Source organism: Epinephelus lanceolatus, chromosome 15, assembly GCF_041903045.1.
Source record: "Epinephelus lanceolatus isolate andai-2023 chromosome 15, ASM4190304v1, whole genome shotgun sequence".
Classification (NCBI taxonomy): Eukaryota; Metazoa; Chordata; class Actinopteri; order Perciformes; family Serranidae; genus Epinephelus; species Epinephelus lanceolatus.
The window spans coordinates 30,248,963-30,274,242 of NC_135748.1; the positions used below are offsets into that span (position 1 = coordinate 30,248,963).

General features: G+C 40.5%; 2 protein-coding genes and 4 gene segments (V, D, J or C); 3 read left to right on the top strand and 3 right to left on the bottom strand.

Moving 5' to 3' along the window:
• LOC144466974 (Ig kappa chain V-V region MOPC 21-like) overlaps positions 1-25,280 on the bottom strand; it is a 96,972-nt gene that overhangs the window by 17,512 nt on the left and 54,180 nt on the right.
• LOC117266944 (Ig kappa chain V-III region MOPC 63-like) overlaps positions 1-25,280 on the bottom strand; it is a 305,866-nt gene that overhangs the window by 10,956 nt on the left and 269,630 nt on the right. The window contains 1 exon segment of the V gene segment in view: positions 17,312-17,348. Within this exon segment, the coding sequence occupies positions 17,312-17,348 (37 nt within the window).
• The window catches only part of LOC144466973 (Ig kappa chain V-III region MOPC 63-like), a 215,713-nt gene that overhangs the window by 1,779 nt on the left and 188,654 nt on the right, over positions 1-25,280 (bottom strand).
• LOC144466972 (Ig kappa chain V-III region MOPC 63-like) overlaps positions 6,955-25,280 on the top strand; it is an 83,003-nt gene continuing 64,677 nt past the window's right edge. The window contains 2 exon segments of the V gene segment in view: positions 6,955-7,149; positions 7,242-7,563. Of these exon segments, the coding sequence occupies positions 7,098-7,149; positions 7,242-7,563 (374 nt within the window).
• Positions 17,903-25,280, top strand: part of LOC117266943 (immunoglobulin lambda-1 light chain-like) — a 46,374-nt gene continuing 38,996 nt past the window's right edge. Inside the window, exons 1-2 of the mRNA XM_078175172.1 lie at positions 17,903-18,103; positions 18,196-18,519. Coding sequence (XP_078031298.1) covers positions 18,052-18,103; positions 18,196-18,519 — 376 coding nt within the window. The 5' untranslated portion in view covers positions 17,903-18,051. The remainder of the gene's footprint in view (positions 18,104-18,195; positions 18,520-25,280) is intronic.
• Positions 19,411-24,343, top strand: tspan37 (tetraspanin 37). 2 transcript variants are annotated; one of them, XM_033642387.2, is made up of 7 exons: positions 19,427-19,811; positions 21,505-21,696; positions 21,776-21,850; positions 21,968-22,066; positions 22,417-22,569; positions 22,681-22,764; positions 23,916-24,343. In XM_033642387.2, the coding sequence occupies exons 1-7, from the start codon at positions 19,749-19,751 to the stop codon at positions 23,991-23,993; spliced, it is 744 nt and encodes a 247-aa protein (XP_033498278.1). In that variant the 5' UTR covers positions 19,427-19,748; the 3' UTR covers positions 23,994-24,343. The 2 variants fall into 2 exon arrangements, with proteins under 2 accessions (XP_033498279.1, XP_033498278.1); XM_033642388.2 differs by lacking the exon at positions 21,776-21,850 and having other exon boundaries at positions 19,411-19,811.

Consider the following 25,280-nt stretch of genomic DNA (forward strand, 5'->3'; position numbering starts at 1 on the left):
TAATAATGATTTCAAACTGATATTAAAATGAATATAAACATATAATTTCTCTCCATTAAACCCTGTGAGTAAATGAAAGGCAGACAAACAGACATATCATACCAAGCACAGTGAACACAAACTTGTCCTTAAATCCTCAACTGCACTTGTAATATAAATCTTTTCTTCTTTTCCATTAAGATGATAGATGGTGTAAATCCAAGCAGTATTCCTCCTGATTTTGTGTCCCACGTTGCCTTGAGTGTGTTGAGAGCAGAGAAATGATTTCCATAGAGAGGAGGCTTTGCATGGTCAGCTGATCCTCCAGTGAAGTGAGAAGGTTTATAGTCCTGTGAGTTCAACACTGCAGGACTCAGATGTGTCAGTCAACACAGCAGAAAGCACAAGCACCATGACTCTCATCACCATCCTCATCTGGACGCTGGCCTGCTGCTGTTTCACAGGTTCATTCACTCAGCAACATTTCAAACATGATGTGCTGCCTTTTCTCTCATTGATTTCTGCTGATAAATGAATGATTTGTTTTTGTCTGCAGGATGCAGCGCTCAGGTGACTGTGACTCAGCCTCCAGTGGTGACATTTACTCCAGGATCCACTGTCACTCTCACCTGTAAAACCAACCCAAAAGTTTATGTTTGGTCAGATGGAGGTAGCAAAGTACACTGGTATCAGCAGACATCCAGAGGAGTTCCTAAACTGCTAATTTACAATGGTATACACAAACCATCCGGTGGTGGAGTTCCAGCTCGATTCAGTGGAAGAGGAGACGGAGTGAACGCTGCTTTGACCATCAGTGGAGTTCAGACTGAAGATGCAGCAGTTTATTACTGTCAGAGTCTCCATGAGATAAACAATGCTTATGTGTTCACACAGTGATTTATGGTGGTACAAAAACCTCCCTCAGTCAGACTGCAGAGACACTGAGCTGTTACAGCAGGAAGCGACTGCAGCTGCTGAAGAGGAAGACACTCTGACACAGACCACTGAACACAGAGCTGACAGTAACCTCACCAAGCACACACTACATATTCACATTAATATATCCTCATATTTTATATTTTTATGCAGTTTTCTATCAATTCCTCCTTAAAGACAGTGCGAAACAAACACTGCAATGAAAACCAACATGATGCACATTGTTCACAGACAGTAACATCAATAAGTATTAAAATAATTCACTTCAACATTATGAACATCCAAATTGTGATTATTCACTAACTTGCAGTTGTCTGAACAGATTAATTGAGACTGAGATCAACCTGCTGCATGGATAATGATATCAGGTACAAGCCTGAACTAATCAAAGAATAATCAACTTAATAAAAGTTAAGGTGAAAAGATGAGTTTTCAGTTTGGATTTAAAGGCCTCATCAGAGTCAGACTGTCTGATGTCAATGGTAAATGGACCTGCACTTGTATAACACCTTTCTAGTCTTCAGACGAGTCAAAGCACTTGAACACTAGGCTACATGTCACATTCACACACTCTCACAGCACAATTTAGGGTTCAGCATTTTTCTCAAGGATACTTCGACATGCGGCATGAAGGAGCCGAGGATCTGACTGCTAATCTTCCAATTAGTGGACGACCTGCTCTACCTCCTGAGCCTCAGCCGCCTCCATGTCCACATGAGGTTATTCCAGAGGATTAATAAGAAAAGACCCTGTGGCCTTCTTTTAACTCTGTGGACAGACAGGAGCTGTGAGAGCGGACAGCATGGGATGGACCATAAAATTTAAGGAGATCAGACAGATGTGAAGGGGCAGGCCCATTTCATTTTGTAAGTCATCAGAAGCCCCTAAAAGTCTGAGCTGCATTGACAGGGAGCTAATGAGAGGAGGCCAAGATGTGTTTACAACTGTTTATTATGAAAACCAACATCCCATGGTGTTCATTGTGTTGTGGATTTACAGGGGACGTCTGTGCGCCAAAATATTTCATGACTGGAAACAATATTTTTCTGAATTCTCTCTTCTTTGTGACGTCGCCACGTTACCATTAGAGACCTCAGTTTTGGACACATCAAATAATCCAGAAATGAAATAGTGAGTTTTGAAGATGTCCTTGCCTGGGGACATGTCCCCTTTGTCCCCCTCCTTCCAGTTCAGCTAACTGGCTACTGGCTTTAGCTTCATGTTTCTATACAATATGGCAGTGGTATTAAGTTTGATCAAGTATTTAAAGAATCAGTTTGGAACTGTTCTTTTGAGCTTCATCAGGTAAACACCAGTCAACAGTGAGAGTGAAAACACTGCCAAAGACTTTGATAGATTACACACAGTATTTAATGAAGGCTCGACTGAGGAGAATCACAGTTGAACATACAGAGTGTAACACAGAGAGACATAACTACAGCAGAGGTGGAGCAGCCTGACCTCGAGGCCTCCTTCAGGCCTGATACTGATCTGACTGTGACTTTAGGCCCAACTGTCTCCCACGACCTTCACTGACCAAGACTGAGGGTTTCAATACAGCACAAACACCTTCACAAACAGCAACACAGTTATTAAGAATAGACTCACATCTTCATGCTGAGCTGCACACATTGTCCTCCATTTTCCATCAATGTTGCTCTCTTCACCTCTCATTGAAACTCATCCTTGTATCAACACAACTGTTGTTACAATATTTATCTTCTCATTCAAACAGATTGTTACCACAAAACAACAACCCACGTTGTACACCAAACAAACAAACTCCAATTTATCACTCAACATTTTAATCCTTTATTTAAGGAGGAAACACGTCTTGATGTTGATGTGAAGTTTGGTGAAAAAGATGAGGTAGTTGTGATAAACAGCTGAGTCACTCAGCAGAATCTAAATGAAATACACTATATATCTATCTTCCCATTATCCTAAATGTAACACCTTGTTCTGGATAATAAGAATGACATAAATGCAATTAATGAAGAAAATCAAAGTCAATCAATAACAGGTCATGGTGAGTTCAGTGTTGGTCCAGTTTGCCAGCAGGGGGCGATGTAGATCTGTTAATGAGGACAAAGTCATGTGAGACGATAAAGAAATAAAAAGAAGAATGTTTCAAAGAAGACAACCATGAAAAAAGAACATAGAGTCAAAGTTTTCTACACGGGCTTTGAATGACTGAATGATCCTCAAGATGAAGATGATGAACTCTCACTGCATCTGCTTTTTCTGTTTCATAAGGAGAGGTGTGTGTTTGCCTTCTGACGACACCTGACAGACAGACAATTACAGTCTGTTTGTAACAACGTCATTTTTTTCAGAGGTTTTTAGTCGGGATACATGGTCAAATACAAATTATGTCTTTAAATAATAATGATCGACAAACTCATAGCTGGTGTAAATCCAAGCAGTATTCCTCCTGATTTTGTGTCCCACGTTGCCTTGAGTGTGTTGAGAGCAGAGAAATGATTTCCATAGAGAGGAGGCTTTGCATGGTCAGCTGATCCTCCAGTGAAGTGAGAAGGTTTATAGTCCTGTGAGTTCAACACTGCAGGACTCAGATGTGTCAGTCAACACAGCAGAAAGCACAAGCACCATGACTCTCATCACCATCCTCATCTGGACGCTGGCCTGCTGCTGTTTCACAGGTTCATTCACTCAGCAACATTTCAAACATGATGTGCTGCCTTTTCTCTCATTGATTTCTGCTGATAAATGAATGATTTGTTTTTGTCTGCAGGATGCAGCGCTCAGGTGACTGTGACTCAGCCTCCAGTGGTGACATCTGCTCCAGGATCCACTGTCACTCTCACCTGTAAGACCAGCCAAGCTGTTTACAGACACTCTAGTGTTGGAGATTTAATGTTCTGGTATCAACAGAAATCTGGACAGCCTCCAAAGCTCCTAATAAAATATGTGAGCACACGTGAATCAGGAACACCAGCTCGGTTTAGTGGCAGTGGAAGCAGCTCTGACTTCACTTTGACCATCAGTGGAGTTCAGACTGAAGATGCAGCAGTTTATTACTGTCAGAGTTACCACAGTGGTGATGTGTTCACACAGTGATTTATCGTGGTACAAAAACCTCCCTCAGTCAGACTGCAGAGACACTGAGCTGTTAGAGCAGGAAGCGACTGCAGCTGCTAAAGAGGAAGAGACTCTGACACAGACCACTGAACACAGAGCTGACAGTAACCTCACCAAGCATGTCGTTACTGTGTTATTACACTAAACTTGGTTCAGAATGATCAAGCCTTCGGTTGCAACAAGGTGTTTTTGCCCAAATTCACGACATCATGATTTTTTGAATAACAGTTTTCATCTGAAACCATTTACCCCAAAGCCAGTGACAACTTTGTTCTAATTTCTCGGCCCAAAGGATTTTGATTTTGATTCTCAGGCCATCGTGTTCAGAGGAGCTACATGCTATTTTTGGGCGTTGGGCCCAAACTAACAAGCTCCTGAATATTCCTGTTAACTCTATCTCATAAACTTTTCCCAGTTCTTGTTATGATTTCACCAGCTGCTGCTGTAATCCTGACAGAAATGTTGGTACTCAGGGGCTTGGTTGCTGTTCTTCCAGCTCTTTACAAATTCAAACATGAATCAACCAAACACAGTAAAAAGGACTCATTTGGACAGTCCTCATGTATGAAGAGTTTGTAATATACAAAATGATTATTATATTATCATATTACCAGGATAACTTGGTCATTTCTTTGCTGTACAGCTTTAATATTATAACACAATACCTGTCTAACCTTTCTCAGTAGAATATTTCTGACTCATGTTCTTAACAGTGATGTTGAAGTCAGTCAGCCAAACATAACTACGACTACAAATCTTATGCTGCTGTGATTTTCTTGATAATGATGTTCTTTATTTCTTTAGATTAAAGTGTTAATGCTTTTTTTCTATTATTTCAGTGCATGTTTTACTTTAATAATAGATTTCTATACTTTTCCCCAGCAAAAGGTTTCAATGCCATTTTTGTTCCTCCATGAAAGAAGCAGCAGCAGATATTTAACCAAACCCAGCAATGATTCATTTTAACTTCATCCACACTTAAGAAATGAAAGAACAAAAAAGGACCACCAGACATAAGTGCATGAAATATTTATTTCTGTTTCAAAACCTCAAATACGACAGCATGTGACTGTAACAATGTATAAATGTTGAAATAAAGACATGAAGTCACATGAAAGCAGAATGGCAGCAGATCACATGTTAATTACAGCAGGTTGGATTTGTTTGTAAAAGCAGAATTTGACTGAGCAGAGACTCTGTTGTTTCTCTACTCTGAGCAGCGGTCAGGGTCCAGGCTTTGAGTGACAGGGCTCTGTCCATTCAGACTGGCCTCACAGCTCACTGAGCCCGCCTTCCTCCACTGGTCTGCAGGGAGGCTCAGGGTGCTGCTCCAGCTGTAGTGGCCGTCCCTCCCCAGGACCTCCAGGCTGTGTGACACCCCTGAGGAGCTGCTGCAGCCCCCCACCTTCCAGCCCAGCCTCCAGGCTGAGGGGAAGCCCCCGCTGGCCACACACACCAGTGTGGCACTGTCCTGCTGCAGCTCCTCTCTGGAGGGGGGGAGGACGGTCAGGGTGGGCCGCACCACACCCACTGGAGGAGACAGAGAGGGGGGAGGAGAGGGGGGAGAAAAGACAAAGGAATGAGAGTGAAGGCTTGGTAATAAAGAAAAATCACATCCTGCTCATTTCTTACATTTGATCAAATCAAACAGAATAACTTGTGCTGCTGTTGCACTCATAAATCACTCAGTATCAGACCATCAGCCACATGATTCAAGTGAGACTAAAAAGCTTGATTGATAATGATTATTGATGACATCTTCATATGTGTTTCATAATGTGTGACAGTGAATAACTCGTCCCTGTGATGATTTTCTTCTGTTGAAACTGACAGAGCTGAAACACTCATGTGAATACAGTTAAAACCTTTGTCATCTGTCTCTTTCACTTCCTTTTACTACATGGAAAATGACTGAACCGTGAACACAAAGATAAACTGCATTTACTGAGAAAAACATCTCTGTGTTTAACAGAATCCACATCAGATTATAATTCATTTTTTATAAATGTAATTTCCAAATTAAGGAATAAAAAAAGTAATTTTATTTTTTGAGGGTTCAAGGTCTGACTTGAACAACTGTTACTTTTAAACATTTTTTAAGAGACAATAAATTCAATATTACTGAAAAAAATAAGAAAATTGTTATTTCATGGTATTTCTTTTTAAATGTGATTAAAGAAAATGCTGAGATAATTTTGGTTTCTACAATTTCTCATCAGATTGATCAAATAACAAAAAAATATCATCAACATACAAACACTGAATTTGATCAGAGTATCATTCAATACTTGAAAATAGTTCTATCGGCTATATATTGAATTAAATGAAATAAAATCTCTGGTACTTACAGTCAACGACGAGTTTGGTTCCTCCACCAAAAGTGAGCCACAGTGATACAAACTCATTAAGTGGCCGTACAAAAACCTCCTGCACTGTGAACAAGCATCTATCCACTGAAAATACTCTCTGATTTTTATAATTACAGATTGAAAAATAAACTTCACTGAATCTGTAAAGCTTCTTTAATGACATGGAATGAAAATATTGTATAAATAAAGATTATTTCTTGAGTTTTTCTTTACTTTTCTACACCTGACAGAGAAATGATTACAGTCTGTAAAAAAAGTCATTTTTCTTCACAGTTTTATATCAGTTAATACATGGTCAAATACCCATGATGCATTTTAAATAATAATGATTTCAAACTAATATTAAAATGAATATAAACATATAATTTATCTGCATTAAACCCTGTGAGTAAATGAAAGGCAGACAAACAGACATATCATACCAAGCACAGTGAACACAAACTTCTCCTTAAATCCTCAACTGCACTTGTAATATAAATCTTTTCTTCTTTTCCATTAAGATGATAGATGGTGTAAATCCAAGCAGTATTCCTCCTGATTTTGTGTCCCACGTTGCCTTGAGTCTGTTGAGAGCAGAGAAATGATTTCCATAGAGAGGAGGCTTTGCATGGTCAGCTGATCCTCCAGTGAAGTGAGAAGGTTTATAGTCCTGTGAGTTCAACACTGCAGGACTCAGATGTGTCAGTCAACACAGCAGAAAGCACAAGCACCATGACTCTCATCACCATCCTCATCTGGACGCTGGCCTGCTGCTGTTTCACAGGTTCATTCACTCAGCAACATTTCAAACATGATGTGCTGCCTTTTCTCTCATTGATTTCTGCTGATAAATGAATGATTTGTTTTTGTTTGCAGGATGCAGTGCTCAGGTGACTGTGACTCAGCCTCCAGTGGTGACATCTGCTCCAGGATCCACTGTCACTCTCACCTGTAAGACCAGCCGAGATGTTTACAGACACTCTAGTTATGGAGATTGTATATTCTGGTATCAACAGAAATCTGGACAGCCTCCAAAGCTCCTAATATCATTAGCGAGCACACGTGAATCAGGAACACCAGCTCGGTTTAGTGGCAGTGGAAGCAGCTCTGACTTCACTTTGACCATCAGTGGAGTTCAGACTGAAGATGCAGCAGTTTATTACTGTCAGAGTTACCATGAAATAGACGATGCTGATGTGTTCACACAGTGATTTATGGTGGTACAAAAACCTCCCTCAGTCAGACTGCAGAGACACTGAGCTGTTACAGCAGGAAGCGACTGCAGCTGCTGAAGAGGAAGAGACTCTGACACAGACCACTGAACACAGAGCTGACAATAACCTCACCAAGCACACACTACATATTCACATTAATATATTGGTATATATTTTATATATTTCTGTTTACTTTCATTTTTTTTTTCCATGTCAAGGAGTTATGACAAGCAACATCCCATAATAATCATTTTCCACAGAAGCATATCAGCAGAATTTAATAAGTCTATTTACCCTAGAATCCAAATATACATAAAAATGTTCTTTTTTCCATTTTACAAAATAGATTGAACATTTTCAGAAATATACATTGTGCCTACTTGCTGACAGACACCACTCTCACATCTGTCCATTAAATATGAAGCTAGGCAGCAACAGTTTAGCTTAGCTTAGCATAAAGACTTGAAACAGAGGTAAACAGCCTGGTTCTGTCTAACGTTAACTAAAACCACCTCCCAGCACCTCTAAAGCTCACCAGTTAAAATTTAATATGTTTGTTTAACCATCACAAATAACAGAGAAGAAAATCAGCTTGTTGCTTGTTGTTTTACAGGAGTACATACTGGAAACAATGGGTTCGTTAGGAAATCCTCACTCCAAGTGCTGGAGTGCACTCTGGCACAAACTGGACCATCTGTAAAGTTGGAGCGCTGTTAGAAAGTAGCGCTCGGTTATTCAGAACACCACACTCTCGGAGCAGCAGAGCATACTCTGGGCGCTCTGTCTGGGGAAACGGAGCAGCAGAGCAACAAGTCATTAACTTAATGGTTTGTAACTCATGTAGAAGAACAACGCTCTGTTTCTTCCAACAACAGCGCTCTCATTTTATAGTCGAGCGTCAGATTGTATTTCTGAACACACAGGTAACCAGTGGAGACTTTGTTTTCTTTGCACAGATCAAATAAACCAGAAATCAAATAGGCTCGTGAGTTTTGGAGGAGCTGATTGGCTGATCTTCTTGTCAAAGGACAGGCACCCTTTTCCCCTGCTTCCAGTCTGTATGCTAAGCTAAGCTAACTGGCTTCAGCTTTATATTAACCATATGATATGAGAGTCTCATCATGAAGTTGAATGAGTCTCTTTCCTGCAATACTAAACTCAAGGGCCGGCCCTCTACTTTTGGGGGCCCAAAGTGGACTTTGTGGGGCCCTCCTCAGAGTAAGCTGTTGCCACTTCACATGGCACTAAACCAGCTCATGTGAACTGTAGTCTAAACACATATTATTACAAATAAACATGTAAAGACTAAAGTGGGACCTATTAGCAGCAACAGTATCTTTACAGTAAATACAGTGTTTGTCTATTTGTCCCTGAACCCCATGAATGGTCCATCTCAGGCCTTTTGCTCGACCCAGTGAGTTTGATGCATATTTTAGTGTCACGTTCTCGGTGGAAAGGGCTGATTCTTACCTGTCTGAAAACATATCCCAGCTGACACTGGGCGAGTTCACACAGGACAGGTCTTCAGACTATCACAGAGCTGACACACAGAGACAGAATATTTTATGTCACCAGTTAACCTGACCTGTGTGTGTTTGGACTGTGGCAGGAAGCCAGAAAACCTGGAGAAAACCCACACTGACATGGGAAGACTCACATATGTGTTACTACTTGGAAACATTGTGTCTACTCTCCCTTCAAGCAGCCTGAAATACACTGAGGTCAGACAGGTTAACATCACATTGTCGTGCAACACCTGAATCAGGTCAAGAGACATACATCACAATGAAAGGAATGAAGACACTCCAACAATCAAATTGTGTCAGATGATAGTGAGTTCAGTGTTGATCCAATATGCCAGCAGAGGGTGTTATAGACCTGTTAATGAAGACGTGATGTGAGACTATAAAGAAAGAAAAGTTTTTGATGAAGAGAAGAACCATAAAAACAGCACAAAGTCAAACTTTTTGAGATGGGCTTTCAACGGCCGAATAATCCTCAAGATGATGAACTGGTGCAGTGTAGCAGTTGATACATGGTCAAATACCCATGATGCCTTGAGTGTGTTGAGAGCAGAGAAATGATTTCCATAGAGAGGAGGCTTTGCATGGTCAGCTGATCCTCCAGTGAAGTGAGAAGGTTTATAGTCCTGTGAGTTCAACACTGCAGGACTCAGATGTGTCAGTCAACACAGCAGAAAGCACAAGCACCATGACTCTCATCACCATCCTCATCTGGACGCTGGCCTGCTGCTGTTTCACAGGTTCATTCACTCAGCAACATTTCAAACATGATGTGCTGCCTTTTCTCTCATTGATTTCTGCTGATAAATGAATGATTTGTTTTTGTCTGCAGGATGCAGCGCTCAGGTGACTGTGACTCAGCCTCCACTGGTGACATTTACTCCAGGATCCACTGTCACTCTCACCTGTAAGACCAGCCAAGATGTTTTCAGACACTCTAGTGTTGGAGATTATATGCACTGGTATCAACAGAAATCTGGACAGCCTCCAAAGCTCCTAATAAGATTTGTGAGCACACGTCATTCAGGAACACCAGCTCGGTTTAGTGGCAGTGGAAGCAGCTCTGACTTCACTTTGACCATCAGTGGAGTTCAGAGTCTACACTACATCAACAGTGTTCATGTGTTCACACAGTGATTTATGGTGGTACAAAAACCTCCCTCAGTCAGACTGCAGAGACACTGAGCTGTTACAGCAGGAAGCAACTGCAGCTGCTGAAGAGGAAGAGACTCTGACACAGACCACTGAACACAGAGCTGACAGTAACCTCACCAAGCACACACTACATATTCACACTAATTCACTGTCACATATTATATGTTCTTGTGAACTTTTGTTTCTATTCCAAGTCAAAAATGTATGAACCACCATCATGTTATGTCCATTTTACACAGACAGTAGTACAATTAGGTTAGGTTCACTTTATTGTCATTATTATGCAGGTACATAAAAACGAAATACTGTTTCATAAGTTAAAAAGACTTTAAGAGAGAATTACAATTCATAAGACACCTGCAACTTTACCTACTTTAACTAAGCTTGATGATGTGAGAGTGGTATTGATTCTGATGGAAGAGAAAAGGTGTAGCACACTCTGGCACCATATCAAAGAGCATGGATACTGCTCTAACTGCGCTAACTCCATTTTGGACTGTTGAGCTTGGACTGTTGCGTCTAGACAACATGCAAGATGTCAAGGAGAGAGGAGAAAAAAAGTAAAAGAAAACAGTGTAGTGCACTTAACTGCAACAACTATCGGTGGAACACTCCGCACTTGGCCTTCCACCGTTTCCCGAAGGATCCCGACAGAGGTGTACGTTTTAAAGTGTTTTAAGATCAATTTAATATGCCAGTTTTCGTGGGAAGATATATGTATATATGTATATATAGGCCTATATATGGCCTCTTGGACCATTTATATCAGAACTGATTACTGCTTTAGCATTAAATTATATCATATTAAAATAGCCTATATATTATTATTATTATTATTACTGTCCCCTTACTGTACAAACTGTAAATAAATCTTTATTCCTGACTATGTGACGTCGCCATTAATGTGTTACTTGTTAAAATATTTATTTATTTATTTATTTATTTATTTATTTATGGTAGATTGGCTTATGGGGGTGATTTTGAAGGAGTAATTAAGTTAATCTTCTCATAAGTGGATGTAATATGTGGAGATGCCATCTCAGCCGTTTTTCCTCGTTTTGTTTTTTTTAAAGTCTATATTTTGCTTTACCAAAGCGTGAAAACGCAGCTGTGACAAAGCTATCACGAGGTGAGTAGCATTGTAAGCATAATTAATAGTGATATACTTCAGTTTGTCTGTGTGTTTTTGTATGCAAGCGACTGTGCTGCGGTCTGCTGACGGTCCAAAATGGCGGCGGTAGGACGAAACCATGGGGAATTTGTTGCTATGGGGCGTTCTATTAAGCTTCGCCTCTTGGTATCCATGCTCTTTGTCCATATGCATTTCTCTTTGACAGGAAGCATTCCATTTTCTCATGACCTCCATCATTGGATTGAGAAGGTAACAATCACTGCAAGAGGAGGTCATTTGGATGTTTTACTTTCCAGGAGGGAACATGATTGGATCCACTGTCTAAGAACTCTGTTACCCAAATGGACTGATTATGAATTATGACTTGAAATGTTTTCTGTATGTTCCTCGACTTACTGGATATTTAGATAAAGTTGTTTCTGATGTTCAGTTAGAGCTGATGTCTAAACTTTTGCCAGTTGTGTTTTAGAAATCCACTTAATACTTGTGTATTTTAACATTTTTAAATGTAGTGTAGCTAAAAAACTGTTTTGTTCAAAGGTTTTGATTTGTTGAGGGCCTCTTGATTGTTTTGTGCTCAACCTAATGGTGTCATATGATGATCTAATCACTATCAGCTGTGTGTCCAGGGTGTGACCTATATAACCAATCAGTGTGCTTGTGTGTGAGTGTGATTGTTGGTCTTGACAAAGCCTGAGAGCTGAAGTGTCATCTGAATGACAGAGAAATGCATATGGAGCCAGAGTGTGTGACACTTGTTTTCAAGCTGCAGGTCTTCTACCAGTGATCAGAACCTCACTACAACCTTTGGTGTGCGTTACGTTTCATCTTTATGTTGTGATGTTGATCTTTTAATTAATTTATATCCTGTTTTGAAAGGAGAGACGTGCTGATGTTGCTGTGATGTGTAGAGAGAAAGATCAGGTAGCTGGGACGATCAACTGAAACACTGAGCGGGCCCAAAATATGCTGAGGTCAGATGTGTTTACATCACATTATTCTAAACGCAACACCTGGTTCATCAGTGACGTGAAATTATTGAAGAAATTCAAAGTCAATCAATGTTGTGGCACGTCAGTGAGCTCAGTTGATACAGTTTGCCAGCAGGGGGTGCTATAGACCTGTTAAAGGAGACAGAGTCATGTGATACTGTAAAGAACTGAAAAGGAGATTATTATTACTGGGCCAGCAACATCAGTAAGCTCCCCTACTGGTCCTCCTTCAACACACAAGATGAATACCCGCAGTGGGTCTGGCTTGAGACTTCCTCCCCACGCCATTCGCTTTGGTCAGTAGTCTGCTCTCAATTGCCCACCACCGCTAGGCGAATCAGCTCTAACCCTGCTGTTATGAACACTTTGATGATTTGGACCCAATTCAGAAAGACCTTTGGCCTACACTCTCCCTCTATTCTCTCCCCAGTCTGCCACAATCACTTATTCTCTCCTTCCCACTCTGATACGGCCTTTAGGTCTTGGTCTGGAAAAGGCCTCCGCTTTATCAAGGATTTCTTTATTGAGGATATTTTTCCCTCCTTTGCAGACCTATCAGCCAAGTTTGACCTTCCAAACGCACACCTGCGTCGCTTCTTTCAAATTAGACACTTTGTGAAATCCCTCAACCCTCACTTTCCAAATTGCCCCCCAGAAACAATAATGGATCAACTCCTATCTCTCAGCACCAGACGAAAAGGCCTCATAACAAGTGTCTATAACCGTGTTCACACTCTGTCACAGAACCGACTGACCTCCTTAAGGGCTGCCTGGGACCGAGACCTTGGGACCTCACTATGTGATGAATTTTGGGAATGAATATTAAACCACATACACACTTCCTCCATGTGCGCAAGGCATGGCCTGCTGCAATGCAAAATTTTGCACAGAGTCCATCTCACCAATGCCAGGCTAGCCAAAACCTACCCCGACAGAACAGATGAGTGTAATGGCTCCCCTGCTGACTATGTCCATATGTTTCTGACCTGTCCACGACTATCGGAATACTGGTCTGCAATATTCAAAACAATTAGCGAAGCTATAGGCCGAACCATAAATCCTCTTCGGCATCTCCCCCATGCATGGCCTGTCTAAATCCTCACAGCACATTATTGCATTTTCCTCCTTACTCGCTTGAAGGCTCATCCTCCTGAAGTGGACTCATGCCCCCCCCCCCCACACACACACACTCACAATAAATGGATCCATGAAATGATGCAATGTATCACCTTGGAGAAGATGAGCTTCTCCCTCAAGGGTTCCTTATGTATACTCCATGAGATGTAGCAACCTTTTCTAACCCACGTAGACTCCCTAACTATTGACGTTGAGAATGACTAACTGAGCACTGAACCCCACCCCCACCTCCCTTTTTATTATTTTTTTTTTTTTTACTCATTTTTATTTACTTTAGTTTATTCGATTTATTTATTCAATTTTCTTTTTTTATTATTATTTTTTATTTTATTTATTTACTTATTTTTACTTGTTTATTTACTTATTTATTTATTTATTCTTCTCCCCTCTCCCTTTTGAGTACTTATGTGTTTACTTTACTTCAATTGTTAACCTGCTTATGTACTCTTTGTTTGTTGTCATTGTTTGCATGTCCTCTGTGTGTGAGTGTGTATCCTCCTAAGGGTTGTTTTTCTGTTCTGGGTGGGTGAATTTAGGGTTCTGGTGGGTGGAAATTAACCTGGAACCTTTCTTCAGTACTCTGTTACTGTTGCTGTACCTCAACTGTGCATCTGAATGTATTACAGGACCACTCCAGTGTTAAAATCAATAAAGAAATTTTTGGAGAAAAGGAGATTGTTTATGATGAAGACAAGAACCATTAAAGAAGGAGCATAAAGTCACACTTGTCTAAATGGGCTGCGAACGACCGAATGATCTTCAAGATAATGAACTGTTTCTCCAGCTCACCTCTGCTTTTTCTGTTTCACAAGGACAGGTGTGTGTTTGCCTTCTCAAATGTGTTTTGCATGACTTTAATGCATCACTGCTCCTCACAGTTTTAAGTTCACATGTCACAGAGAGTCTGAACTGTTTTCATGCACTGTTTTCACACTGAAAACTGCATCAGGATGATGTTGACAATAACTCTGCTTGTCATGTTGGGTTTTCTGAGCCAGGGTGAGAGGTTCTGAAAATGTATCTGACATTATTGGTGTATTGCAGTTGTAATCTCTCATTGATTTCTGCTGATAAATGAATGATTTGTTTTTGTCTGCAGGATGCAGCGCTCAGGTGACTGTGACTCAGCCTCCAGTGGTGACATTTACTCCAGGATCCACTGTCACTCTCACCTGTAAGACCAGCCAAGCTGTTTACAGACACTCTAGTGTTGGAGATTATATGCACTGGTATCAACAGAAATCTGGACAGCCTCCAAAGCTCCTAATAAAATATGTGAGCACACGTGAATCAGGAACACCAGCTCGGTTTAGTGGCAGTGGAAGCAGCTCTGACTTCACTTTGATCATCAGTGGAGTTCAGACTGAAGATGCAGCAGTTTATTACTGTCAGAGTTTCCATGTCATAAGCAATGCTTATGTGTTCACACAGTGATTTGTCGTCGTACAAAAACCTCCCTCAGTCAGACTGCAGAGACACTGAGCTGTTACAGCAGGAATCGACTGCAGCTGCTGAAGAGGAAGAGACTCTGACACAGACCACTGAACACAGAGCTGACAGTAACCTCACCAAGCATGTCGTTGCTGTGTTATCACACTAAACTTGGTTCATCAAGCCTTCGGTTGCAACAGCGTGTTTTTGCCCAAATTCACAATATCATGATTTTTTAAATAACAGTTTTCATCTGAAACCATTTACCCCAAAGTCAGTGACATCTTTGTTCTAATTTCTCGGCCCAAACGATTTTGCTTTTGATTCTCAGGCCATCATGTTCAGAGGAGCTACATGCTATTTTTAGGCGTTGGGCCCAAACTAACAAGCTCCTGAATATTCCTGTTAACTCTATCTCATAAACTTTTCCCAGTTCTTGTTATGATTTCACCAGCTGCTGCTGTAATCCTGACAGAAATGTTGGTACTCAGGGGCTTGGTTGCTGTTCTTCCAGCTCTTTACAAATTCAAACATGAATCAACCAAACACAGTAAAAAGGACTCATTTGGACAGTCCTGATGTATGAAGAGTTTGTAATATACAAAATGATTATTATATTATCATATTACCAGGATAACCTGGTCATTTCTTTGCTGTACAGCTTTAATATTATAACACTATACCTGTCTAACCTTTCTCAGTAGAATATTTCTGACTCATGTTCTTAACAGTGATGTTGAAGTCAGTCAGCCAAACATAACTACGACTACAAATCTTATGCTGCTGTGATTTTCTTGACAATAATGTTCTTTATTTCTTTAAAGTGTTGATGCTTTTTTCATTTATTTCAGTTCATGTTTTACTTTAATAATAGATTTCTATACTTTTCCCCAGCAAAAGGTTTCAATGCAGTTTTTGTTCCTCCATGAAAGAAGCAGCAGCAGATATTTAACCAAACCCAGCAATGATTCATTTTAACTTCATCCACACTTAAGAAATGAAACAATAAAAAGGACCACCAGACATAAGCGCATGAAATATTTATTTCTGTTTCAAAACCTCAAAGACGACAGCATGTGACTGTAACGATGTATAAATGTTCAAATAAAGACATGAAGTCACATGAAAGCAGAATGGCAGCAGATCACATGTTAATTACAGCAGGTTGGATTTGTTTGTAAAAGCAGAATTTGACTGAGCAGAGACTCTGTTGTTTCTCTACTCTGAGCAGCTGTCAGGGTCCAGGCTTTGAGTGACAGGGCTCTGTCCATTCAGACTGGCCTCACAGCTCACTGAGCCCGCCTTCCTCCACTGGTCTGCAGGGAGGCTCAGGGTGCTGCTCCAGCTGTAGTGGCCGTCCCTCCCCAGGACCTCCAGGCTGTGTGACACCCCTGAGGAGCTGCTGCTGCTGCCCCCCACCTTCCAGCCCAGCCTCCAGGCTGAGGGGAAGCCCCCGCTGGCCACACACACCAGTGTGGCACTGTCCTGCTGCAGCTCCTCTCTGGAGGGGGGGAGGACGCTCAGGGTGGGCCGCACCACACCCACTGGAGGAGACAGAGAGGGGGGAGGAGAGGGGGGAGAAAAGACAGGAATGAGAGTGAAGGCTTGGTAATAAAGAAAAATCACATCCTGCTCATTTCTTACATTTGATCAAATCAAACAGAATAACTTGTGCTGCTGTTGCACTCATAAATCACTCAGTATCAGACCATCAGCCACATGATTCAAGTGAGACTAAAAAGCTTGATTGATAATGATTATTGATGACATCTTCATATGTGTTTCATAATGTGTGACAGGGAATAACTCGTCCCTGTGATGATTTTCTTCTGTTGAAACTGACAGAGCTGAAACACTCATGTGAATACAGTTAAAACCTTTGTCATCTGTCTCTTTCACTTCCTTTTCACTACATGGAAAATGAATGAACTGTGAACACAAAGATAAACTACATTTACTGAGAAAAACATCTTTGTGTTTAACAGAATCCACATCAGATTATAATTCAATTTTTAGAAATTAAATTTCCAAATTAATGAATAAAAAACAAAATCTAGTAATTTTTTTGAGGGTTCAAGGTCTGGCTTGAACAACTGTTACTTTGAAACATTTTTTAAGAGACAAAAAATTCAATATTACTATGAAAAAAATAAGAAAATTGTTATTTCACGGTTTTTCTTTTTAAATTCAAAGAAAATGCTGAGATAATTTTGGTTTCTACAATTTCTCATCAGATTGATCAAATAACAAAAAAAATCATAAACGTACAAACACTTAATTTGATCAGAGGATCATTCAATACTTAAAAATAGTTCTATCAGCTATATATTGAATTAAATGAAATAAAATCTCTGGTACTTACAGTCAACGACGAGTTTGGTTCCTCCACCAAAAGTGAGCCACAGTGATACAAACTCATTAAGTGGCCGTACAAAAACCTCCTGCACTGTGAACAAGCATCTATCCACTGAAAATACTCTCTGATTTTTATAATTACAGAGAGAAAATTAAACTTTACTGAATCTATAAAGCTTCTTTAATGACATGGAATGAAAATATTGTATAAATAAAGATTATTTCTTGAGTTTTTCTTTACTTTTCTACACCTGACAGAGAAATGATTACAGTCTGTTTGTAAAAAAAAAAAGTCATTTTTCTTCACAGTTTTATATCAGTTAATACATGGTCAAATACCCATGATGCATTTTAAATAATAATGATTTCAAACTAATATTAAAATGAATATAAACATATAATTTATCTGCATTAAACCCTGTGAGTAAATGAAAAGCAGACAAACAGACATATCATACCAAGCACAGTGAACACAAACTTCTCCTTAAATCCTCAACTGCACTTGTAATATAAATCTTTTCTTCTTTTCCATTAAGATGATAGATGGTGTAAATCCAAGCAGTATTCCTCCTGATTTTGTGTCCCACGTTGCCTTGAGTCTGTTGAGAGCAGAGAAATGATTTCCATAGAGAGGAGGCTTTGCATGGTCAGCTGATCCTCCAGTGAAGTGAGAAGGTTTATAGTCCTGTGAGTTCAACACTGCAGGACTCAGATGTGTCAGTCAACACAGCAGAAAGCACAAGCACCATGACTCTCATCACCATCCTCATCTGGACGCTGGCCTGCTGCTGTTTCACAGGTTCATTCACTCAGCAACATTTCAAACATGATGTGCTGCCTTTTCTCTCATTGATTTCTGCTGATAAATGAATGATTTGTTTTTGTCTGCAGGATGCAGCGCTCAGGTGACTGTGACTCAGCCTCCAGTGGTGACATTTACTCCAAGATCCACTGTCACTCTCACCTGTAAGACCAGCCAAGCTGTTTACAGAGACTCTAGTTATGGAGATTATATGCACTGGTATCAACAGAAATCTGGACAGCCTCCAAAGCTCCTAATAAAATTTGTGAGCACACGTGAATCAGGAACACCAGCTCGGTTTAGTGGCAGTGGAAGCAGCTCTGACTTCACTTTGACCATCAGTGGAGTTCAGACTGAAGATGCAGCAGTTTATTACTGTCAGAGTGCACACTACATCAACAGTGCTTGGGTGTTCACACAGTGATTTATGGTGGTACAAAAACCTCCCTCAGTCAGACTGCAGAGACACTGAGCTGTTACAGCAGGAACCGACTGCAGCTGCTGAAGAGGAAGAGACTCTGACACAGACCACTGAACACAGAGCTGACAGTAACCTCACCAAGCACAAGCTAAAACACTTTAACACTTTAAAACAACCAGTAGTGCACCATATTGTCTGGCTATAGGCTTTAAGACACAGTCTTAGACGTGCAGTTAAATGAGATTGATGCTGGAGAGTTCTTGCTGTTTTAAAAACCCCAAGGATAGCGTATAATTGAACTTTTTAAAAAAGTTAAAAGAGATGATGAATGATTATGTATTTCATTCATTCCATTATCTGCTGTTTCATAATACCAGCCCTAATTGCTGATGCGTGGCACCTGCTGTGATAACCTGAGTTTCAAATCCCCTCCTCCTCCTCCTCCTCCACCCAGCAGCACTGAGCTTCTCTCCCAGCCAGCTGTCTGCAGGAGCAGACAGCTGGCTAACTCTGATTGCTTTTATTTTCCCTCAGCTTCTTCTTCCACTTCATCATGGACCTGTTCCAGTTTGAACTGACTGCTCTCACTTTAATATAATGGAGGCAAAGGGACACATTTTGCTGGTGACTGCAGACGTGCTCCTGCCGTCAGTCCTGAACCTCCTGCATCTGGTTTTGGACCTTGCCTCTCCTGACGTATCATCCTGTGTGTGAGAATTTAATGTCAGGAACCATGTTAGAAGATGTCTGACTGGACCAGTGGGCCTAGGCCTATTGGACGTGGAAACAGCGTCACCATGTGGCTGTCCATTTCGTCGATATAGCGGGACCTGTTTGTTTTGGTCCAGGAACACGACTTCACAGACACAAGTGAAGCGTCACAGCATGCGCAGGTCTTGTGCAGGGTGTAGACCTGCTCTTCTTTATTGGAGTCATATGACTATACAAATCAGTGCTGATTCCACCTCTGTTATCACAGTACAATAAAGTGTTGCACAATATCCGCGTTCTTTGGGGAAGTTGATCTCTGGCCGTCGCGGAAGCAAAGTTATTGTAGTCTACAGCGCCATGAAACATCACATGCCTCCTGCCCTCCTCCGCTTCAGCATGCAGATTGCATTTTCTTCACATAAAGGCTCCATGGTTCAGGTTTAAGTGCGCCATCTTCATGTTAGCGCATCTACAGGTTGCGTGGATGAATGACTGCGCGCTCGCTCCAAAATGAGCGATCAGAGAAGAAAAGCGCTGAAAACAATACTTCAGCTGACGTCACAACTTCTGTGGGTATGTAACTTTGTCAGTCTTCACTCCATCTTGAATTGTTTCTGTATTCTGCCACTAAATATTGACAATAATCATCGTGTATGATAATATAATAACAAATATGCCAATTCTTGATATTTAATCTACATACTTATTAAGATAACAACAGCAGAGTTACAAGCAGAGTCTCACATGTCCCATATCACATGACACAAAAGTGCGTGGGTGCGCGTGTGTTTGGGAGACCGGAACCAGGTAATCCGTGCGAACAAAGCAGAGCACACACAGTTTCTAAAACTTATTGAACACACATGTCTTACCTTAACTTCATAATGTCACCTGTGTATTTTTTTTTTCACTTTACATGGCTATGTTTATCTTTGTTTTTATATTTTTTGATTGGCTCGTTTGGCAGTCATGCAACTCAGTTCTGATTATGAAATAATGTTCTGTGGGGACTATTTGACCTCTTAGATATAATTAATAACATTAACAAATAACGGGGCACACACAGCTTGAGGGCAAACAGAAACCAACTCACTTATGCCCAAACTTTGATGCTAATTTGTGTGATCATTTCCAGAGCAACAGAATTCCCCCAACCCTGCAGGTTATGCCCACCAGGGGCGTAAACATAGACAGTGCAGGCAGTGTGGATGCACTGGCACCCATAGGGTGGTGGAGGGGCCTTGCTAATGATTCAGATTGCCACCATCGCCCACACATTCTCACACTGACCTCGTCACATATCGACATTTGGTCATGGATTTTCCACGTCCTGATACGACGTGCAAGGTAGCCTGGGTGTTAGTTGTAGACGTTCTGGGACGCCGTGGTAAGCTCTGCCTGTCACTTGCAGCCTTCTTTCAAAATACACTTCCATTTTCGCAGGAAATTTACCGTTTACACAGTCTCTTTCAAAATAAGTGCACCCCATCAGTCCAACACCGCAAATTGATATTTTTGTCCTCCAACAACAAACGTATGTGGTTAGGTTTCAGAAAAAAAAGAACAGGTTCTGGCTTTATAATCTTACAGGATGTATCCCCTGATGCCAACAAGCGCCGTTAAACTATAACGGCCACTGGCTGCTTATCATGCTGACGTTAAAGGACAGCTTTTTTCGTCAGTGTCTGATGCCGCAAGTCACTGCCCAAGCGTCGGATTTTGACGACTTCGGAGTGGGACCAGGTTGCCGTGGAGCTACGCCTGCGTTTAAAATAGGACTCACATTAAATTAAAAAATGGTGCCATTTGATATGGGCTGTATTCCCTCAAAAATGCAAACCCAACTCCATCATGATTTTCTTTTCTCTCTCTCTCTCTTTTTTTTGTAAAATAGTCAGTATAGCAATTTAAAACAAATCGTATGCTTACAAGTATGCAATGATGATTGTTGGGTAACATGTATGCTAATGTCTAATGTCAAGTCTCTATTTGATCATGTGACAAGACAATACAATCTGGCTGCTTATGAGTTACGACTAAAAACTTACAATTATATTAAACATGTTTGATTTTGTCAATGCCAAGACGAGAGAGAGACTGACTTAAGACAGCTTGGACTGAGTTTTATGACCACCTTACACCAAATGGTCAAGATCACAGGCGCGCGCACCAAAACTTTCATGATGTTACTCATTGGAAATTTATCTGCGACAGTGAAAATTAAAACTTAAATCATTCTGTCATAATAGATTCTTTTATTTCCCAGGTGGTGGGGTTGGTGGTGGGCCTGAATGGAGTCTACCTGCTGATATACTACAGACAGAGCAGCGTATTTTTCTCTGACAGCTACATCACCCTGCCAGCTATCCTCACTCTCACCAGCGCTGCGTTCCTGCTGGTCAGCGGGTGCCTTGGCACCTGGCTGAGCCTCAGGGATTCCACCTTTCGACAGGGACTGGTAAGGTTGTGTGTGTGACCGTGGGAATCTGTGTGCATCAGTGTTTGGACTCTACATAATGATGTGTTTTCTTCCCCAGTTTGTTTATCTGCTGATGTTGGTCTTTTGTCTGGAGAGTACAGCTTCAGCGTTGGCTTATTTTCACTCTACACGGGTATAAAAGTTACCATAAATTTAACTTGCACTGGACAGTTGTGCCGTCATGACACTGCTGATTGTTCTGGGGGAAAACTGCATGTTTGTTTTTTGTGTCTACTGTGTTTTTGTTTAGCTGGATTCAGAGATAGCACCCCTCAGTGGAGTGTTTCAGAACTACACAGGCAACGTCCAGGACCCCAACTCTCTAGCTGTGGATGCAACACAAGAGGAGGTAAGTGTTCACTGTGAAGTGAGTCATGTAGGCATCCAAAGACCCCAAACATGTTTGTATCTGGTATGTAAAAATGATGTAGCATTTCAAAATGGTGGTAGTGACGTCACGTGAATGCAATGGCCGAGGCGAAGGTGTGATCTCTAGTGGCTAATATTATCAATAGCACCTTTACGAAGAATATTCAGGCTTACAGATGGGTATGTCTGAGAAGCTGTCTTGTTTGGCAGGTGTCTGCGACACTCATCTCCACAAAATTATCCACTCAAAAACTGAGCTATCACACTGACCCACATGAACTGAAGATCTATTTTGGATGTGACAGAATATTTTGTTTTCATTTCCGTTAGCTGCAGTGTTGCGGTGTTCATGGCTACAGAGACTGGCTGGAAACCTCCTGGTTTAACCGCACTGGAGGCCTCTGGGTTCCTCACAGCTGCTGCAACTATACTTACCCCTCCTGCAATGGCACTGTGGACCAACCATGGCAGCTTAATGCGCAGGTAGACGTGCACCAGATGAATACGACACTCACAAACACAGAAAATCTCCAAAATGCCTGATTGGACCCCTCTGTTTTTGTCTCTAATTTTTTCACTGTCTCTTTCGTACAGGGCTGCCAGGTGAAGCTGGAGACGAGCTTACAGTTTGTGCTGAGTTTTATCATCTGGGTGTCGCCAGTGGTTTTTCTGGTGGAGGTACGAAAGACTTCATAACATTTTCTGACAGTTTTCCAGGAATGAAACACTGATAATAAAAAAAAAAAAAACGTTTGGTACTTAAGGTCGGGGGTTCCTCAAAGAGTAAATTTGGTAGTGAGCGACAGGGCTGCAGCTGCAAAACAGGCTTTCGGGGCAAGTTCACGACATCAACTTACATCTACTAAAAGTGCTTGTATTTGTCACTGACATGTTCAGGTTATTTTAAGTGTCTGACAACATCATGGGAAAGATCCCTACCTAGATAGGCGGTTCAGTTAAAGAGTAAGATCCTGTTTGTTTAACCAGAAACAGCCATGAAATCACCATCACCAAACCTACCAGACTCCATTGAAATAAACGATAATTTTATCATCGTAAAATACACTTCATTCAAAGTCAGGAGAAACTAAAAAAAACTCACGAAAACCATCTTGGTTCATCTTTCCACTGTTCCAACAGTCACCAACTCAGGTTTGGTTGAAATAAACTCTAAATTCACCCACTTAGATATGATAAAATTAGGGTTTATTAAATGTAGTCTGGTGAGTTGGCAATTTGGAGCTGTTTCTGGTTAAACTTCATTCAAAAGGATTTTTTTTCTCTTTGGGGTTCTTGCGTAAGATGCCAGACACTTACAATGATAATCTGAGTCTGTCAGTGTCAAAAGCAAACACTTAAAGTGGATGTAAATTGAGGGTAGACAAATGCCCCATGCAGTTACACTGCAGCGTGTTTCCATATTGCTGACTGCAGCACTCTTGCTCATACTTGACCAATGCCAAAACTGCCACGTCACTTAGACACACAATCACAGGAAAATAGGGTCCAGATTAAAAAAACTGTTACCCTTTACCCAAGTTACCCTTTAAGGCTGCATTCAATAATTCAAAATTCATTATTCTCATAAAGAGTATTTCTGCTCTTTACCTGGTAAATACTGGAGACACAAAGCGTTTAAGGACTGCTGGTGGTCGGAATAATTAGATTACATTGTTCTTTTCATTACAAAACAATATCGTGCACACATTTTAATTGATTGCACGCTGCAGTACTTTGTAGTGTTAAGTTTTAGAAGTTAATTATTCAGCATTGTTTAATTTGTCTGTTAATCAGAGTACTTTTCTCCTTTCTGTTCTCTTGTCATGCAGGTTGTTTTGTTTGTGACGGTGGGACAGCTGATGATGGACCAGCCTTTAATGCATTATCAAATACTGGGCAAAAACTGAAAAAAAAAAAAAACTGTGACAGATGGGACAGCGCCGTACTTTGCACTGATACTTTAATGCTATATAGTATGTACTTCTACGATATGAATGTGCAGCAGTTATTGGGATTGTTGTTAGAATAATTATTCCTGAGCTGCAGACTTCTCATCTCTCTACTACTACCTATAAATACAGGTTTACTCCAGTACACTACAAAACATGTGACATAAAGGTGATGGAAGATATGTTGTTTTGCAGTTGTTGGTATTTCTGACATTCTATTGCTTTTAAAGGTACTGTTGCACCTTTTAGTATAGAGTCATGATGTTGTATGTTCCTGCAGAGTGGAAATAAAAGGGACAAGATTCTTAGCAATGTGCCGCATCTTTCTCTTTAGTGAATACACACACACACACAATTTCCAAAGGGACAGTGAACTTAAACTAAACCTCATTTCCTTGCACTGTGCCTCTGGTTATACTTGCATTGCATACTTGATTATCTGAGTACTTGCCCCTTGTATGTACCACATTTAATGCCCCATTCTGCATATCCTAGACTCACTACATTGTCCCTAAAGTTAGACCACTTCTGCGAATACTACAATGTGTATGGTTGCATATCACACCTGTACCTCAACACACTGATCAACTAAAATCCTCATCCAGTATACATAGTTATTATGTTTGGGGTCAATTTAACAATGTTAAGTATCTGTCAAGTCCTGTCTAAAATTCTGTGCAGCTCCCGAATTGAAAAGAAGGAGTCATCGACTCAGAGATGTAACTGGATTTCACTCAAATGATGAAGCAACTTTTCCCTTTTCTTCCTTTTTTTTTTTAGTTTGAAGGTGCAGTAATTCAGTTTAGCAGTCTACTTTGGATGATTTCAGTTCAGCCATAAGTTCATTCAGGTGAAAAACCTTCAACAAAGCAAAGAAACACCACAGAAAAAGAAAAATGTTAAATACTATACATGATGTATGTTACTGCATATACACATGTGACATTAGATAAATGTAAACAAGTGGCAAAATGAATAAATAAACACCATTATAAATATTTGGACCCATTAAAGTGCCAAATTTTAACTTAAATTATATTAAATGCAAATAAAGTGACCTTTAGCTGCTTCATATCAATTGCAGTATAATTTGTCATGCATTTTAACATTTAATGTATTTTAACATTTATAATTGTAAATACCTAAACATTTTAGATCATACTTATTTATAATAGTTATTTACCATATTTATTTGAATTAATATCAAATTAAATTAGGGATATTTTTAAATTATGCAATGCTTTA